The sequence below is a fragment of the Zalophus californianus genome, chromosome 9 (genome assembly GCF_009762305.2).
Source record: "Zalophus californianus isolate mZalCal1 chromosome 9, mZalCal1.pri.v2, whole genome shotgun sequence".
NCBI classification, from domain to species: Eukaryota; Metazoa; Chordata; class Mammalia; order Carnivora; family Otariidae; genus Zalophus; species Zalophus californianus.
In genome coordinates this window covers 496,777-516,863 of record NC_045603.1, presented here as the reverse complement: position 1 = coordinate 516,863, position 20,087 = coordinate 496,777, and the positions used below count along the sequence as shown (strand labels likewise).

Below are 20,087 nucleotides of genomic sequence, written 5' to 3'. Positions count from 1 at the left end.
AGCTCCCAGGTATCAGAGCAGGGAAGCCGGCTGCAGAGACGGAGCCGAGGCGCGGGCTCTCAGCTCGGGGTGGCCATAAACTGTGATCCGCGGCCCAGTCGGGCCACTGCGCCTCCAGCAGGGACCCAAACAAGTGGCAGATCCGGGGAGACTCCCCTCCGTCCCCCGGGAGGAGCGGCGCGGGAGCGCACCGCAGGGATCTGCTGGGTTTGGAGACGCCACACGGGGTCGGGTGCCAGAGATAGAAACGCTCGGTCACAGGCCGGGTGAGCACGGAGTGCGGCCGGAGACCGGGGACACGGGAGTGACTGCTTTTCTCTGGGGGCGCACTGAGGGGCGGGGCCCCGAGTTCTCAGCTCCTCCGGGTGGAGATTGGGAGGCCACCATTTTCACCCTGGTCCTCCAAAGCTGTGCCGAGAGCTTGCAGGGAACAAAAGCTCCTGAGAGCAAACCGGAGCAGCTTGCTTAGCCCGGACCGACAAGGGCGGGGCAATTCCGCCTCCTGCAAAGACATTTGGGAACCACGGCAAAAAGCCCCTCCCCCAGAAGATCAGCACGAACAGCCAGCCAAGACCAAGTTTACTGATCAAGGAGAACGGGAGAACTCCAGCGCTAGGGGAATACTGCACATAGAATTCATGGCTTTTTTACCATGATTCTTTAGTCTTTCAAAGTTAATTTTTTAAACGTTTTTTTTGGAATTTTTCTTTTTCCCTTTTTCAACCAACATCTTATCAATCCTTTTTAAAAAACATTTTTATTTTTCATTTTTAGAGTCATATTCTATCCCTTCATAGTAGATACCCTTATTTTTGGCATATATATGTAAGTTGTTCTCTCCTTAAAATTTTGAGATACAGTTTCTTCTAACAGATCAAAATATACCCTAAATAGTGTATGGCTTTGGTCTAGTCTCCTGCCTGATCACAGTCTCTCCAACCCCTTTTTCTTCTTTTTTTTTAGTCCTCTTCTTTCTTTTTTCAAACAACTTCTTATCTTATCAATTCCTTTTACAAAATCTTTTATAACTTTCATCTTTACAGTCATCTTCCATCCCTTCATTGTATCAACCCTTATTTTTGTACCTACATATGTTTTTCCTTCTTTAAAATTTTGGGAGTCACATTCTTCTAACAGACCAAAATATACCGAAATCTAGTGTGTGGCACTGATCTATGCACCAGCCTGATCATATCTGATCATATTGTGTTTTTTTTCGTTCTGTTTTGTTCTGTTTTTGTTTGTCTTTTTCTTTTTCTTTTTTTTTTTTCTTTTTCTTTTTTCTTTCTTTCCCTTTCTTTTCCCCTGGTTTCAGGTCTTTTCTGATTTGTATAGAGTATATTTGCTGGGGACGTTGTTAACCTGTTAGCATTTTGTTGTCTCATTCATCTATTCTCCTCTGGACAAAATGACAAGACGAAAAAAATCACCTCAGCAAAAAGAACAAGAGGTAGTACCGTCTGCCAGGGACCTACTCAATACGGACATTAGTACGATGTCGGACCTAGAGTTCAGAATCATGACTTTAAAGATACTAGCTGGGCTTGAAAAAAGCGTGGAAGTTATTAGAGAAACCCTCTCTGGAGAAATAAAAGAACTAAAATCTAACCAAGTCGAAATCAAAAAGGCTATTAATGAGGTGCAATAAAAAATGGGGGCACTAAGTGCTAGGATAAATGAGGCAGCAGAGAGAATCAGCGATATAGAAGACCAAATGATGGAAAGTAAAGAGGCTGAGAAAAAGAGAGAGAAACAACTACAGGATCACGAGGGCAGAATTCGAGAGATAAGCGATACGATAAGACGAAACAACATTAGAATAATTGGGATCCCAGAAGAAGAAGAGAGAGAGGGGCAGAAGGTATACTGGAGCAAATTATAGCAGAGAACTTCCCTAATGTGGGGAAGGAAACAGGCATCAAAATTCAGGAGGCACAGAGAACCCCTCTCAAAATCAATAAAAATAGGTCAACACCCTGACATGTAATGGTAAAACTTACGAGTCTCAGAGACAAAGAGAAAATCTTGAAAGCAGCTCGGGAGAAGAGATATGTAACCTACAGTGGTAGAAATATTAGATTGGCAACAGACCTATCCACAGAGACCTGGCAGGCCAGAAAGGACTGGCATGATAGCTTCAGAGCACTAAACGAGAAAAATATGCAGCCAAGAGTACTATATGCAGCTAGGCTGTCACTGAAAATAGAAGGAGAGGTAAAAAGCTTCCAGGACAAACAAAAACTAAAGGAATTTGCAAACACGAAACCAGCCCTCCAAGAAATATTGAAAGGGGTCCTCTAAGCAAAGAGAGCGCCTAAAAGCAGCATAGATCAGAAAGGAACACAGACAATATACAGTAACAGTCACCTTACAGGCAATACAATGGCACTAAATTCATATCTTTCAATAGTTACCCTGAATATAAATGGGCTAAATGCCCCAATCAAAAGACACAAGCTATCAGATTGGATAAAAAAAAAAAAGACCCATCGATATGCTGTCTGCAAGAGACTCATTTTAGACCCAAAGACACCCCCAGATTGAAAGTGAGGGGGTGGAAAACCATTTACCATGCTAATGGACACCAAAAGAAAGCTGGGGTGGCAATCCTTATATCAGACAAACTAGATTTTAAACGAAAGACTGTAGGGGCGCCTGGGTGGCTCAGTCGTTAAGCGTCTGCCTTCGGCTCAGGTCATGATCCCAGGGTCCAGGGATCAAGCCCCGCATCGGGCTCCCTGCTCCGCGGGAAGCCTGCTTCTCCCTCTCCCACTCCCCCTGCTTGTGTTCCCTCTTTCGTTGTGTCTCTCTCTATCAAATAAATAAACAAAATCTTTTATAAATAAATAAATAAATAAACGAAAGACTATAATAAGAGATGAGGAAGGACACTATATCCTACTTAAAGGGTCTATCCAACAGGAAGATCTAACAATTGTAAATATCTATGCCCCTAACGTGGGAGCAGCCAATTATATAAGGCAATTAATAACAAAAGCAAAGAAACACATTGACAACAATACAATAATAGTGGGGGACTTTAACACCCCCCTGACTGAAATGGACAGATCATCTAAGCAAAAGATCAACAACGAAATAAAGACTTTAAATGACACACTGGACCAAATGGACTTCACAGACATATTCAGAACATTCCATCCCAAAGCAACGGAATACACATTCTTCTCTAGTGCCCATGGAACATTCTCCAGAATAGATCACATCCTAGGTCACAAATCAGGTCTCAACCGGTACCAAAAGATTGGGATTATTCCCTGCATATTTTCAGACCAAGGTGCTTTGAAACTAGAACTCAATCATAAGAGGAAAGTCAGAAAGAACTCAAATACATGGAGGCTAAAGAGCATCCTACTAAAGAATGAATGGGTCAACCAGGAAATTAAAGAAGAATTTAAAAAATTCTTGGAAACCAATGAAAATGAAAACACAACTGTTCAAAATCTTTGGGATGCAGCAAAGGCAGTCCTAAGAGGAAAGTATATACCAATACAAGCCTTTCTCAAGAAACAAGAAAGGTCTGAAATACACAACCTAACCCTACACCTAAAGGAGCTAGAGAAAAAACAGCAAGTAAAGCCTAAACCCAGCAGGAGAAGAGAAATCATAAAGATCAGAGCAGAAATCAATGAACTAGAAACCAAAAGAACAGTAGAACAGATCAACGAAACTAGGAGCTGGTTCTTTGAAAGAATTAACAAGATTGATAAACCCCTGGCCAGACTTATCCAAAAGAAAAGAGAATGACCCAAATCAACAAAATCATGAATGAAAGAGGAGCGATCACAACCGACACCAAAGAAATACAAACAATTATAAGAACATATTATGAGCAACCCTATGCCAGCAAATTAGATAACCTGGAAGAAATGGGTGCATTCCTAGAGATGTATCAACTACCAAAACTGAACCAGGAAGAAACAGAAAACCTGAACAGACCTATAACCACTAAGGAAATTGAACCAGTCTTCAAAAATCTCCCAACAAACAAAAGCCCAGGGCCAGATGGATTCCCAGGGGAATTCTACCAAACTTTTTTCTTTTTAAGATTTTATTTATTTGACCAAGAGAGACACAGTGAGAGAGGGAACACAGGCTAGGGGAGTGGGAGTGGGAGAGGGAGAAGCAGGCTTCCTGCCGAGCCAGGAGCCCGATGTGGGGCTCGATCCCAGGACCCCAGAACCATGACCCGAGCCGAAGGCAGACGCTTAAAGACTGAGCCACCCAGGCGCCCTCTACCAAATATTTAAAGAAGAATTAATGCCTATTCTTCTAAAACTGTTCTAAAAAATAGAAATGGTAGGAAGAGTTCCAAACTCGTTTTATGAGACCACCATTACCTTGATCCCAAAACCAAAGCCCCCATCAAAAAGGAGAATTACAGACCAATATCCTTGATGAACATGGATGCAAAATTCTCACCAAATACTAGCCGATAGGATCCAACAGTACATTAAAAGGATTATTCACCACGACCAAGTGGGACTTATCCCTTGGCTGTAAGGTTGGTTCAACATCCACAAATCAATCAACGTGATACAATACATTAACGAAAAAAAGAACAAGAATCATATGATCCTCTCAATAGATGCAGAAAAAGCATTTGACAAAGTACAGCATCCTTTCTTGATCAAAACTCTTCAGAGTATAGGGATAGAGGGTGCATACCTCAATATCATAAAAGCCATCTATGAAAAACCCAAAGCGAATATCATTCTCAATGGGGAAAAACTGAGAGCTTTCCCCCTGAGGTCAGGAACGTGGCAGGGATGTCCACTATCACCACTGCTATTCAACACAGTATTAGAAGTCCTAGCCACAGCAATCAGACGACAAAAAGAAATAAAAGGCATCCAAATCGGCAAAGAAGTCAAACACTGTTTGCAGATGATGTGATACTTTCTAGGGAAAACCCAAAAACTCCACCCAAAACTGCTAGAACTCATACAGGAATTCAGTAAAGTGGCAGGGTATAAAATCAATGCACAGAAATCAGTGGCATTCCTATACACCAACAAGACAGAAGAAAGAGAAATTAAGGAGTCGATCCCATTTACAATTGCACCCAAAACCATAAGATACCTAGGAATAAATCTAACCAAAGAGGCAAAGGATCTGTACTCAGAAAACTATAAAATACTCATGAAGGAAATGGAGGAAGGACAGAAAGAAATGGAAAAAACATTCCATGCTCATGGATTGGAAGAACAAACATTGTGAAGATGTCAGTGCTACCTAGAGCAATCTACACATTCAATGCAATCCCCACCAAAATACCATCCACTTTTTTCAAAGAAATGGAACAAATAATCCTAAAATTTGTATGGACCCAGAAGAGACCCCGAATAGCCATAGGAATGTTGAAAAAGAAAAGCAAAGCTGGCGGCATCACAATTCCGGACTTCCAGCTCTATTACAAAACTGTCATCATCAGGACAGTATGGTACTGGCACAAAAACAGACACACAGATCAATGGAACAGAATAGAGAGCCCAGAAATGGACCTTCAACTCTATGGTTAACTAATCTTTGACAAAGCAGGAAAGAATGTCCAATGGAAAAAAATAACAGTCTCTTCAACAAACGGTGTTGGGAAAATTAGACAGCCACATGCAGAAGAATGAAACTGGACCATTTCCTTACACCACACACAAAAATATAGACTCCAAATGGCTGAAAGACCTAAACGTGAAACAGGAGTCCATCAAAGGAGAACACAGGCAGCAACCTCTTCGACCTCAGCCGCAGCAACTTCTTCCCAGAAACATCGCCAAAGGCAAGGGAAGCAAGGGCAACAATGAACTGTTGGGATTTCATCAAGATAAAAAGCTTTTGCACAGCAAAAGAAAGAGTCCACAAAACCAAAAGACAACTGACAGAATGGGAGAAGATATTTGCAAATGACATATCAGATAAAGGGCTGGTATCCAAAATCTATAAAGAACTTATCAAACTCAACACCCAAAGAACAAATGATCCAATCAAGAAATGGGCAGAAGACATGAACAGACATTTTTCCAAAGAAGACATCCAAATGGCCAACAGACACATGAAAAAGTGCTCAACATCGCTCGGCATCAGGGAAATCCAAATCAAAATCTCAATGAGATACCACCTCACACCCGTCAGAATGGCTAAAATTAACAAGTCAGGAAACGACAGATGTTGGCGGGGATGTGGAGAAAGGGGAACCCTCCTACACTGTTGGTGGGAAGGCAAGCCGGTGCAGCCACTCTGGAAAACAGTATGGAGGTTCCTCAAACAGTTGAAAATAGAGCTACCATACGATCCAGCAATTGCACTACTGGGTATTTACCCCAAAGATACAAATGTAGGGATCCGAAGGGGTACGTGCACCCCAATGTTTATAGCAGCAATGTCCACAATAGCCAAACTGTGGAAAGAGCCAAGATGTCCATCGACAGATGAATGGATAAAGAAGAGGTGGTATATATACACAATGGAATATTACGCAGCCATCAAAAGGAATGAGATCTTGCCATTTGCAACGACGTGGATGGAACTGGAGGGTGTTATGCTGAGTGAAATAAGTCAATCAGAGAAAGACATGTATCCTATGACCTCACTGATCTGAGGAATTCTTCATCTCAGGAAACAAACTGAGGGTTGCTGGAGGGGTTGGGGGTGGGAGGGATGGGGTGGCTGGGTGATAGACATTGGGGAGGGTATGTGCTATGGTGAGTGCTGTGAATTGTGCAAGACTGTTGAATCACAGATCTGTACCTCTGAAACAAATAATGCAATATATGTTAAGAAAAAAAAAAGAAGAAGATAGCAGGAGAGGAAGAATGAAGGGGAGTAAGTCGGAGGGGGAGACGAACCATGAGAGACGATGGACTCTGAGAAACAAACTGAGGGTTCTAGAGGGGAGGGGGTGGGGGGATGGGTTAGACTGGTGATGGGTATTAAAGAGGGCAGATTCTGCGTGGAGCCCTGGGTGTTATGCACAAACAATGAATCATGGAACACTACATCAAAAACTAATGGTGTAATGTATGGTGATTAACATAACAATAAAAAACTTTTTTAAAAAGTGCAGGATGCCTGGGGGCGCAGTTGGGCATCTGACTCGTGGCTTCAGCTCAGGTCCTGGTCTCAGGATCGTGAGATCAAGCCCTGAGATGGGTTCCATGCTTAGTGAGGAGTCACTTCCTCTAACCTGCCCCCAACCCAGCTTGCACACACGCACGCACACTCTGTCTCTCTCTCAAAGTAAATAAATAAATCTTAAAAAAGAAAAAATCGGTTAAGATGGTAAATTTTATGTGTATTTTACCAAAACTAAAAAAAAAGGAGGGGGGGTTGCTTCCAAAATAAGGCCATTCGTAAGAGGCCATAAAAATGGCATTCTAGAAAGTCTCCAGAGGGTGGCCCTCACACCAGTACCTGCATCAATCACCTGAGGACTCTTCAAGACAGCATGTCTTGGGGGCAAACCCAGGCTGTGCGTCTAGCACATACTCAAGTTCGAGAACAGCCACTGTGTAAGATTGCTTAAGATACAAAGACGCAGGGCACTTACACGAAAGAAGGCTCTGCAGACTGACATGTACTGTTGGGAGCCATGAGCAACAAAGGGGTTAATCGGGTAGAGCAAAGGCTCCCTGATCCCTTTGAACCATGGCCACCTGACTGCCCCCATACAAGAACATGTGGTATTGGCTAGCCCGAGTTGTATTTAGACTAAGAAAACCACAGTGTTATTGATAAGCCCTGAAAAATAGCGCACTGGGCCCTTTGAAGGCATGGGAAGAAACTATGCGCTTGAGGAACCTGGCCTTGAACCAGAAACTCGGGACGGAGCCAGGAGAGGGCAGGGAGGAACCTGTGGAACTTGTTTATGTCCTATTGTTATATAACCTGAACTTATATAAAGTGTGTAAGTAAGAATAAAGTTGTTGCTCGCGGCATCCCCGTGGGCAACCCTCCTGTTCCCATACTTTTATGTTTCATTCTCTTACCCTCATCCCTGTTCGACCTTGCACGCGGGCCGTGACAATGTACAAAAGGTTTCATGCTTGTAAATACATTCATTTATTTTATGAGTGCCCAGCAAGAGGCAAAAGGTAGATAAACTGCAGCTACTGCCCCCAATGAGCAAGGTCCCGCCCACCAGCAAGGAGAGAGGCCCAGGGCACTGAGTAAAGCCAGCAACAGTCTTGGAAGGGGCGGCGGGGGGGGGGGGGGGCTTCCTGCAGGGCAGGTGGTGCTCGGGGCTGAGTGGTGCACCCTATCCAAGTACAGGGAAGTCTCAGAGGGCCCCTCAGCACCTCTTGAGGATGGGCATGGAAATGGTGGGCACATTTCCGTTGTTTCACCAATAGCAATAAACATCTCACTTTTGTTCAGTTTTAAAAGGGCGTTCACAAACTAATACTTTTTAAAACTGAAAGGAGAAGACCACGGCCATAACCTCCAGGCAGGCCATGGAGCCAACTTCCCAGCGGACCCATGGTGCCCTACCCCCACCCTGCCTCTCAGAGGCTGGTATCTGAGGCCTCCCGCTTACTGCACTGGGCTCCCATCTACCCTGTAAAGTGCCAGGCAGATGGCAGGCTGCCAACACGGTGCTGCTGCTGCCCCCGCATGCTGGCACTTGCTTACCTGGCAGAGGGAAAACGTGGCAGACACTACCCCAATCAGGACATTGAGCGCATCTTTCACCAGCTCGCACTCCTTCACCAGGATGGGCTGTGGGGTCTGCAGCAGGCCCCCACCAAGCACCTGCAGCTCCCCGTGGCGGAGCCTGCAGAACCTGTCGAAGGCGTCCCTTCCGGCCTCCGTGAGGTAGGGCTCCTCTCTGTGGCCAGGGGGGCTGTGTGGGAGACAGAGGAGGGCGCACTGAGCGGATGGAGCGACACACACACCTCAGCTGCATGAACAAAAGGCAGGGGAGAGAGGGACTAAGACCAGAAGCAGCAACACGTGCTGCCCCCCACCCCGCCTAGTGCCCAGGGGCACACGCTGATCATCAGGATGACAATCACAATGTGTCTTCATGTCAAAAATAAGCACTATGCCCACAGCAGTATTATTCACAACAGCCCAAAGCAGCCCAGGTGTCCAACGACAGATGAATGGATAAACAAAACACAGCCTGCCCATAAAGTGGAATATGATTCAGGCTTGGAATGGACACTAACACCTGCTACAACACGGATGAACCTCAAATACATTACACTAAGTTAAATAAGCCACATACAAAACTGTATGCTTAAGATGAGCATGACAGCATTTTACGCTATGTACATTCTGCCACTCCTGGGATCTGGCCTAAGAGAGAGCTGACGAGAATGGCACCGGCAGCCGGCAGGGGGAGCTCCCGGTCAGGGCAGCCCCAGTAGGACAAGACACACCTGGCAGGTGGCCCCCCCGTTTAGCCCCAGCAGCACGCTCCCTCCTGGGAGCCTCCCTGCCAGCCTCCCAAATATCTTAATGAGGCTTCCTTTATTCAGTTTCTTGGAGCAAAAAGTCTCACAAATTTTCGGACATAACAGGCTTGCTGGTCTTGCAGAAGGTGCCTCTGGACACACAGCAGCCTCCAGGGGCTCTGCCTCCCCACGGTCCTATGCCAGGAATTCACAGCCACATCAGTAAAAAGCAGCCCAAAAAAAACCAGTATCACTTTTTAAATATTCCTTTGAAAACCATCAACCCCTACTGAAAAACATGAAAGAGGTGTTTTTTAAATCCACTGAAAAAATAATTTTTTTTTTTTTAAGATTTTATTTATTTGACAGAGAGAGACACAGCGAGAGAGGGAACACAAGCAGGGGGAGTGGGAGAGGGAGAAGCAGGCTTCCCGCCGAGCAGGGAGCCCGACATGGGGCTCTATCCCAGGACCCTGGGACCATGACCCGAGTCGAAGGCAGACACTTAACGACTGAGCCACCCAGGTGCCCCATGAAAAAGTAATTTCTTAATAAAGGGAGCTTAGGGAATACAAGCTCTTTTAAAACTTTTCTTCTCATTTTTTTTTAAAGATTTTATTTATTTATTTATTTGAGAGAGAGAATGAGAGAGAGAGAGAGAGAGAGCATGAGAGGGGGGAGGGTCAGAGGGAGAAGCAGACTCCCCGCGGAGCAGGGAGCCTGATGCGGGACTCGATCCCAGGACTCCAGGATCATGACCTGAGCCGAAGGCAGTCGCCCAACCAACTGAGCCACCCAGGCGCCCTCTTCTCATTTTTAATACCTAACCAGCTCCTTTCTCCTCCTCTGCAAAAAACAAAAATTATTTTAGGTCTAGCATGTCAAAAAGAGTATCATTTATTCTTCAAAGACAGAAGTCATTTCCTGAGGGCGTAACAGCTCCAAGCTATAGGACATTTTAACATCAAGATGCACGTCTGACCACCAGCACATTTTCATCCCATCAGGAATGATGTACAAGGTACAAGAACAATACATCTCAGAACCTAGTAAATCAAAAATCCTGCTGGGTCACCTGGGTGGCTCCACTGGTGAAGTGGCTGCCTTCAGCTCAAGTCACAATCCCGGGGTCCTGGGATGGAGTCCTGCATCGGGCTCCCTGCTCAGCGGGGAGCCTGCTTCTCACCCCTCCCCCGCTCCCCCTGCTTCTGCTCTCTCTCTCAAATAAATAAAACCTTAAAAAAATTTTATTTATTTGCAAGAGAGAGCACGAGCAGAGGGAGGGAGAGGGAGAGGCCCCAGGGATCGTGACCTGAGCCAAAGGCAGTCCCTTCACCTACTGAGCCCCCAGGCGTCCCTCTCTTGCAAATAAAATCTTTAAAAAAAACAAAAATCCTTTTTAACTGACAATGCATGTCAATCATTCTTCCCCTCTTTCAGGAAGTATGTGAGTGCAGGGGGAGCCGTGAGGCAGACAAGCCCAGCCTCCCGGGGAAGGCGCTACAGACAGGAGAAACGAGGGAGCATCAACTTGGACCCCAGGGCTGGGGAGGACTCCAAGAGGCCCTGGGAGCAACAGGAAGAGAAAAGGGGTCAGTGTGAGTGGAGCTGGGGGGTCAGTGTGAGTGGAGCGGGGGGGTGCGGGGGGTCAGTGTGAGTGGAGCTGGGGGGTCAGTGTGAGTGGAGCTGGGGGGTCAGTGCAAGTGGAGCTGGGGGGTGCGGGGGGGTCAGTGTGAGTGGAGCTGGGGGGTCAGTGTGAGTGGAGCTGGGGAGTGCGGGGGGGGGTCAGTGTGAGTGGAGCTGGGGGGTCAGTGGGAGTGGAGCTGGGGGGTGCGGGGGGGTCAGTGTGGGTGGAGCTGGAGGGTGCGGGGGGGGTCAGTGTGGGTGGAGCTGGGGAGTGCGGGGGGGGTCAGTGTGAGTGGAGCTGGGGGGTGCGGGGAGGACTCACGGAAGGGCTGGCCCTCGACCCAGACCAGGGGCAGCCATCAAGCGCGGCCGACGGAGCAACGATGTGCTCTGGTTTCTGTCCCTGGAAGGTGGCACCAGCTGTGTGGACGGTGAGGGAAGGGCAGGAGGAAGCAGGGAGGCCAGACCTGAGGCGTCCAGGTCGGCAGGTGGGCTGTGGCCAGACCACGGACATCTGCCCTCACGCCCTTGGGGAGAGAAGAGCGTGAGGAAAGACTTCTCAAGTTTCAAAGACCTCTGAGCTTCCTCCAGGAAGTCGCTCAGGAGAGGTGCACGCTGCAGGTGCCGTCCCATTTCTCACTTCCGGCTGCTCTTGCCCCCACTCTTCCAGGGTCGACGCCAGCACCACCATGGCCATGTGTGCCCCCTTTGGGGATTCAGAGCTAAGGTAGAAAAATCCGTGAAGGAAAACACCAAATGCCCCTTGTCCCCACGGAGGACTCAGCAGTCAACATAATGAAACCACTCCCCCCAGAATGGGTGCAGCCACAGAGAAACGGCAGAGGATGCCTTCAGGCCTACACGGGTACTCGGGCTGAAGCACAGGGGACGGGTCCTCCAGGGGTCTCAGAGGACAGAGTTTACAGTCCTAGGGCTGCGGGTAGACAGGCAGCTCTGCTTCTGGAGGCAGCAGCTTCCTTAACTGCCCACTAGCCAGAGCTCATGGTAGGAAACTAGCAGGTGGCTGGGATTTAAACTGAAACAAGTTCAAAAAATTTGCCAAATGAACTAGTGCAAAAGGCCTCAGGGGTCAGGGGCCAGTGGGATTAGGTTCGCACCAGAACAGGCAGAGGAGGATGCTTGGGGGAGGGGCGTTTGGGGCCCACGCCCGACTGAGGCATGGCCCTGAGGGTCTCGCTGAAGCAGCCACCATGTGTGCACTGCCGGGCATGGGCTCACGTCCTGGGAGCGAGGGGAAGACCGCCGCGGTAATCCTCGCTGCTGGAGCTCTAAGGTCAGCAACCTTCGGGGGACGCCAAGGAGATCAAGTGCACTCAGCAGAACAGGGGGCAAGGACAGAGACCTGGTAAGCAATCGTATCTCCTAAATGGTGTCCTAAAAAGTAGAAACTAATGAATGAAATACCACTAAGCAAATACTTACAGAAGAAAGTGCTAACTTGTTGGCCCGCTTTTGAGACATGTCTGGGGTCAGCAGCAAGCGGGATGGCTAGACTTGCTTTGTGCACACAAGACAGGAAGTTGCAAGGCAAGACAAGCACCCTACCGGTGGTGCTGAGGGAAGCAGGGAGCTGGCCATCCCTGGAGGAATCCACTGCAGGAGACAGATGACCTCACCAGCAGGAGCGGTGCCCAAACACAACCGGCACTTAACTGCCTACGCCCCGGCACATGTCCACCCTCCAGAGACCCTGCTGGGCCCAGAAGCTGCACCAGAAGGCACTGCACTCTTGCTAACATTGACTCTTGCATCCTATGCTCCCCAAAATGGTGTTCCACAGAATTGCCAGCAGATGAGATAGGACAAGAGGGTCCCAGGAGCAAACAGGGGAAATGTGTGTCCTCTATCCCCATTCTGGGAGCTTTTGAGGGATGACACCAGTGCTTTACAGACTCTGAGAGGTCCTGAGTGCAGAGGCCTCTGGACACGGATGAGCCCAGGGGACAGGATGCTGGCACCGGTCAGGGCAGCACTGCCATGACTGAACTTGTCAGCCAGAGAGCACCACTGTCAGTCCTGGATGTGAAGACCAGTGGACGCGAAGATTGTTCCCTCACCAGCACGCTGTGCCCTGGCCCTGATTGCACAGCCTGCTGGGCTGCCCTCGACACGTCTGACTGGGAGCCCTCACTGATTTGCAAAAGTCACTGGCACCGGAGAAGAAACCTTCTTGAAGCCTGTAAGTCCTTCCCCTCGGCATCCCCTCTCACCTCCCAGGACCCAGGCCATGCCACACACTAGCTGACGAAACTTCCAGGCTCCGAATCCCACCATAGCTGCTCTACAAACAACTGCCTGAGCTCTCCCGAGTAAAGGCCACGCTCACATGTGGCGGGGGGGGGGGGGGGGGGGGGAGGGATGCGTTTAGCAGCAAAGGCTCATATACCATCCAACTTGCTCCCAGCACCTCCGCTTGCTGGCCTCGTAGGTGAGCACAGCATCCCACAGGTCGATGTCTGGAGTCATGCCTGGTTCAGACTGGGAGTCAGGAGTCAAATTAGATGCTGACTGGAACCCTTCATCGTCGGACTGATCCACACTCTGAGGAACCTGGAGACCAAAGGAAAGAAGGAAACATCATGTATGCCTTTGGGTCTAAATTTCACCCAAGTGTGGTCAGAATTCCAGGACTTCCCCACACACTTCCCGTTACTCATTACAAGAAACACCCAGCAAAATGTTTCCTCTACTTTTCTGAAGCATGTAGCTACTACACAATGTTTTCACTCCCACCGAATCACTTACTGGATTAAGATTATCAATTTCCAGTTATATATGACGTGTAAGCGTCAATATAACTTACAATGGAATTTTTCATGAAATGCTTCTGATGTGAAAATTCCATTTTGGGGAACCCAGCATAAAAAAATCATAGTAGAAACACCGGGGTGGCTCAGTTGGTTAGGCGTCTGCCTTCGGCTCAGGTCATGATTCCAGGGTTCTGGGATCAAGCCCTATGTCAGGCTCCCTGCTCAGCACAGAGCCTGTTTCTTCCTCTGCCTGCCACTCCCCGCCCCCAGCTCGTGTGCATTTTCTCTCTCAAATAATAAATCCTTTAAAAATTAAAAAATTTAAAAAATCATAGTAAACAGAAATGTACATATGCCAAGATGTTCACTATAGTGAGAATTTTTCCTAGTAAGGGAATAACTGAGTAATGATAGTGCTGAAATGTTTCAGCAACATTTATAAAGTCGCAAAACATAAAGGCCAACAATGATTTACTAAGGTAGAAAATATCCCATGTTATACGTGGAAGAAAGCGCACAGAACTGCGCACATAGTAGGAACAAACATTCTGCTGCACGGGGCTCTGCTATGTACTTGAGATGTAGCTGAACTTGTTACTTCCTTGTAATTGAACATAAACAGCAACCTTAGAGAGCAGAGTAAGTGACCTGACAACGCGCCCCTTTAGAAGATAAAAAGCGTGCTGCTTTGGTCTGCAGGTGGGCGGTGGGGTCCTTGCCCACCCAGGTGAAGCCCACTCCAGCAGCCTCGCCTCGCCTCGCCACAGCTCAGCCACCAAGGGACAGGGACTCGAGCGCTAGCCTACCTTTACCATGACCAAGGGAAGGTCAAAGGAGGCATTTCCAGCTGCCGGGGAGCTGGACGCAGGAAAGCAAACACTCTACCTTAATGGCCAATCCAGAGAGGTCTGCACTGTCCGGCATCGGGGGCAGGTCTAGCCGGACATCCATGTCGTATGTGCGGCTGTGCACAAGGGCGCCGAAAAGCGAGACCCGGGTGTCTCTCTCAAACCTGTCACCGCAGGGGTCCCCATATGAGAAGAGCCCCGTGGTGGGCAGGCCAGTGCCTGGGGCCGCCTCCATCACCTGAAGCACCTTCTGGATCATGTCCTGACATAAGTACTCCTCTCTGGAGATCAAAGACTGAACGTCCATCTCAAAAACACTCAGGTCCTGGCAGTCGTAGCCGCCGTAGGGCACGTTTCTCCCCACATGCTTATTGTTAAAGAAGTAGTCCCGCTTGCGCTGCAGCACTTGAGGGGGGCCACTCCCTGCCAGCTGAACCAGGAGGTCCAAAACAGACGCCACCTCCACGAACGGAGAGCAAGGGGCTGCTAGGAGCTGCTCCACGAGTTCCTCCAGACGGTCAGCCTCGGGGCCCAGACCACCCACTCTCAAGTCGAAGGACAGCATGAGGATCTTGTTCTTCACTGGGAGTTTGGAGAGATCAGGCTGCAGTTTATGAGTCTCATCTTGAAAGAGATTCGTGAAAAGGGCATTGTAGGCCACCCTCTTAAGTCTCTGCTTTGCCCTCTTCCGGCTCCCGCCGTGCTGGCCCAGGGCAGCCTTCGCGGCCGGCAGGAGGGCCTCGCACAGGTCGTCGAACAGCTGGGGGACGCTGGCCATGCCCACCCCTTCTCAGCTCCAGGCCCCCAGAAGGTGAGAAAGCACCCCAGCCGGGCTGCACTCCGGCCTCTGAAACGCAGGGCGTGGGAGCGGGTCAGACGGCGCTGAATGCCAGGCGACCCCGAAACCGACACCCGGAGGCTCAGCACTTGCACTTTCAGGTTCTTGCCCTCCCCGTGCCCACCGCCACCCCGCCGCCCGCAGTAGTCTGCAGAGCGCCAGCTCGCCACTTGTCCCACGCACTAGTCTTCACCCTTTCGGGGGTCACGGAAGCGGGACAACCCCGAGGAGACTGCGCGAGGGCCGTACACAGCGGACGTGGCCCGCTCTGGACGCTCTGTAGACGTCCGGAGAGGGGCGGACGGGACTACGCGCCGCCGGAGGAGGGAGTGTGGGGTGGCGGCAGGCAGGGTCGCCGGGCGAGGCCTCACCCCACGGCGGCACCACCCGCTCCCGCCACCACCATCCCCGCCCGCGGCGTCACTGCCTAGCGACCTCGCGAGACAGCGAAAGCCGGCGCGCCGGAATTGCGTCATCGGGAGGGGCGGGGCGGACGGGGAGGTTGCGGCAGGGGGGGCACTTCCGGCGTGGAGTGCCGCAGCCGGGTGGGGACCCCGAGGCCTGCGGCCGGTTAGTCGAAGGAGGTGGCGTCACACTCGCTAGGGTGGACTGCGCACGCCAGGAGTGGGGGCTGGAGCGGGACCCCCCCCGCTGGGCCCCGGTCATCGCCGCGTCTGTCACAACCGAGCCCGAGCGCGCCCCGCGGCGACGCAGGGACCCCGAGGCCTGTGCGCCGCGGCTCCTCCGGGAAGTCCACCGCCCTGCGGCTCCGGCGGGGAGAAACCCCAGCACCCCGGACTCCTGCTTCTCGCCCACCGACCACGCCTCCCAACTTCCTTCTCCGGTTTTGCCGCAGCATGCTGGGCCCGGGCTGCCAGTCTACCGTTCCCGAATGAAACCATGTGCGCTGGTAAAATGATTCTTAGGGGTCACAGTACTTGCTGGCCTGCAGTGGAACCTGGAGCGGACCCCCCACGCGCTGCGAGCTGGTGCGCAGACAGGTGCGGGCGCCCGCGGAGCCCGCTGCCGTCTTGGACCGGGGCTGGAGGGTAAGTTTTCCCCGGATTTCCAGCTCCGCGCTCTGTGTGCGGGCGCTCCAGGCCTTGTCGTGGCTGAGAGGTCGCCTTTTCAGACCTGGACTGCTCGGTCAGAGCTGCGCTGCTGGGGAATTTGTCTGCCCTAGAGAAAAACCTCTGAGAAACGGGCCCCCAGAAGTCACAGGGCTTTGGGGGACCCCCCCCTTTCTGGGACCTCAGCCGGTTCTGTTTTTAAAACTGCCGTGCCTCCTCATGTGCAGTTCTCACTAAATGGACTGAATGAACCAAAAGTAGCCAACCAGGGGAAATAAACGACCCTTTGGCATGTTTCCTATACTTGTCTATGATGGCACTATGGCAGAGTCTGGGGACACTGGTCATTTGTTCCCACTGGGTCAGGTACCATGCTCTTTACGGGCAAAATCCTCGGCTGATTTTGGCAGAATGCACAGTGCACCTCCCATCAAGATTCAAAGAGATCCCTCAAGACCTCTCCCCAGAGGAAAAACAACAAACAAAAAAACCTACCCACAAAATTAAATACTCTAGAAACAAAGAAGCCCTTCAGGGCAACAAGCGTACAAAGCTCAGGGCCTCATTATCCCCTGCACTAGTCCCTGTAACACCCATTTTACCTGTGAGATGACCAATGGCAGAGGATGGAGCTTTGTCCAGTTCCTCTGAGAAGCACCCTGCTTTCTTGACCCCATGTGCTGCTGACATCCATTCCCACCGACAGCGAACTTCTCACCGTAACTGACCTACAGGGTGCATTTTCTAGTATTCCAGCAGGTAAGCTAGGCTATCGTTTTGCCTTCACCTGGACAGAAATGCCCCAGGGTAACAGAGCCCTTCTCACTGTTCACAAACCTCAGAAGCTGAATCAGATGATACAAGGTTTTCTGCAGGCTACACTTTGTTACAACATGTAGGTGATTTGCTCTTCTCCCTTTCTCCAGCCTCTTCACAGGAGGCAGCATCCACCTGTTAAGACTTTTAGCTTTAATAGGACATAAAATCTCCAAAGAAAAACTGCAGTTTGGGACGCCTGGGTGGCTCAGTCATTAAGTGTCTGCCTTCAGCTCAGGTCATGATCTTAGGGTCCTGGGATCGAGCCCCACATCGGGCTCCCTGCCGCTCCCCCTGCTTGTGCTTCCTCTCGGTCTCTCTCACTCTCTCTGACAAATAAGTAAAATCTAAAAAAAAAAAAAAAAAAAGCTGTGGCTTGTTTAAAAAAAAAAGAAAAACTGCAGTTTACTCAAACTCAATATTTAGGGCGCCTAATTTCAGAACGATTACATTTGGATCCAGGTAGACTTCAAGGCCTCCTGAACTCCTCCAAACGTACAACTAAGAGCCAGTTACAGGCTTTTTGGGACTGGCTGGCTACTGTCACAATTGGACCCCAAACTTCTCTCTTACAGCTCAGCCTCTATGTGCTTTGCTGAAAATGCAAACCTGACCCTATTATTTGGAAAGATCAGGAAGACATAGTTTTGGGGACTTTGAAGAAAAGCCTGATAAAACCCCCTGCCCCAGCCATCCTAATGGTGGATTTCCTCTTTTCCTGTTTGTACATGAGAGGGAAGGGGATGCCTTGAAGTGGTCAACACGAGCATCACTGCAGCGTAAGGCACTGTAGCCAACAACTCGACCCTGTAGCTCAGGGATGTCCTCCTTGGCTCAGAGGCATTCCTGCCACTGCCCTTGGCTAGACCCCTGCAGAAATGGTCACGGGGTTCTCTAACCATCCTTATATTTTGGGCAAGGGCAAAACCACAAACATTTATACCAATAGTCAGGATGCCTTTGGGGTAGCTCATGACTTTGGAATATTACAGAAACAACAGAGTTTCCTTACCAGAAATAAGCATAAAATTAAAAATAGCTCCTATGTCCAAAATGTATTAGATGCCATACGTTAGCTGCTCATTAAAGCTCCCAGGCATTCTGGGCTCAACTCCCTAGAGGCCAAAATAATAATCCTGCTGACATTTCTGCCAAAATGCTGCTCGGTCAGTGGAGCATGGGACTCTTGGTCTCAGGGTTGTGAGTTTGAGCCCCACACTGGGTGTAGAGATGACTTAAAATTGAAAGAAAAGAAAAACAATAGCCAAGCCTCTGTCATGGTCCCAAGCGACATTCTCCCAAATGATAATTTCAGAATACCGACCAGAGGTGCCCAAACAACTGGCCCCCCAAAAAGGAAAATCTAGTAATAGGTGGTTTGATAAAAAGAGAACTCTGGTTGGACCAAGTAACAATCTGGCCCTACCAGAAATCCTAGAATCCCCACTACTCACACTCACCACAGGATGTACGTTAAACCACTGGCCTACTGACAAAATGATGGTGTTCACGAACCAGTGTGGGTGGGAAATAATAAGGCCACAAAGAGAGCCTGCTTCGCTCATCCCACCTGTGTCCACACAGGTGGATCTCCACAGCTTCCATGTCTCGTGGTTCATGCTTTCTCACTGGATCGAAGCTTTCTCTTCTAGACGGGCCAGTGCTGCTTCTGTGGCTAAAATTCTGTTAGGAAAGATTGTCCCTAGCCAGGGAGCCCCTCTTGAACTTCGTCGTGGTCGGAGAGCTCATCTTACTGGCCAGGCGCTTCAGCGGGCCTGCGCTGCTGGGCAGGCCTCACCTTCATCGCACCCCCCCATCCACATTCCCCGCATTAGTCCCATGCACCACCAGCACTGGTAAGCCTCAACTAGCAAAATCTGCAGCCCCTCCAAAATACCTGGGCCAAGAGCATTGCTGTTGGTCCTTCTAACCCTCAGATCTGGGATCTCCCAGACTCCCACCTTCGAGATTTCCAGGACGTCCAATGCACTTGGCCCCTGCCTCCTCTGACACGTGTTAATAAAAGGAGATATACTTCAATACTGTTTGGGTCTAACTGCTTCTATTAAAAGTAACCATGCTTTGGAGCGCCTGGTGGCTCAGTGGGTTGAGCATCCGACTTTGGTTTCGGCTCAGGTCGTGATCTCCTCAGTGGTGAGCACCACGGGGAAGGCGGGGGATGCTCAGCGCTCAGCGGGGAGTCGGCTTAGAGATTCTCTTCCTCTGCCCCTCCCCCCCACTCTCTCAAATGAATAAATAAATCTTTAAAAAAACAAGGTAGCCACGCTTTGGTAGAACAATCTACACAGTGAGTTCCTGGGAGATGGAGAGGGTGGCCTTAAGCATCACACCTTGCAACCTGGACATTTCATTTATTGGAAAAGACACCTCCACAACCTTGCCAGAAAGGCCCCTCTCAGGATCTGCTAACCAGCCCTTGTGCCACCAAACTCCAGGTAAGAGACTCTTGGATCCATGGGATATGTGTAGAGAAAGCACCAAAGCCTGACCAGACCCAAACACCAGCTGGTGACCTGGAAGTAAAGACCTCCTGGACTGAAACAGACATTTGGGGAGGGAGCTGTCCTGAGATGTACAGACCAGGCCCGTGTGCCTTTTCCTCCTTTCCCTTCCTTTTGGGGGAAGACAATGCCCTTCTGTGGATCTCCCAAGCCCTGTGGAAGGGGGAAACCTCTTTTGATTATGGC

At 49.7% G+C, this 20,087-nt stretch overlaps 1 protein-coding gene across 3 annotated transcripts in view; it reads right to left on the bottom strand.

Moving 5' to 3' along the window:
• TUBGCP6 (tubulin gamma complex associated protein 6) overlaps positions 1-15,912 on the bottom strand; it is a 32,195-nt gene extending 16,283 nt beyond the window's left edge. For all 3 annotated transcript variants that reach the window (XR_003520026.1, XM_027594815.1, XM_027594816.1), the window contains exons 1-3: positions 14,693-15,912; positions 13,444-13,607; positions 8,644-8,854 (exon numbers count right to left, since the gene is read on the bottom strand). Coding sequence is in view for 2 of the 3 variants with exons in the window: in XM_027594815.1 (XP_027450616.1) it covers positions 8,644-8,854; positions 13,444-13,607; positions 14,693-15,433 (1,116 nt within the window). In the remaining variant the exon portion in view is untranslated. The remainder of the gene's footprint in view (positions 1-8,643; positions 8,855-13,443; positions 13,608-14,692) is intronic.
• Positions 15,913-20,087: the final 4,175 nt, after the last annotated feature.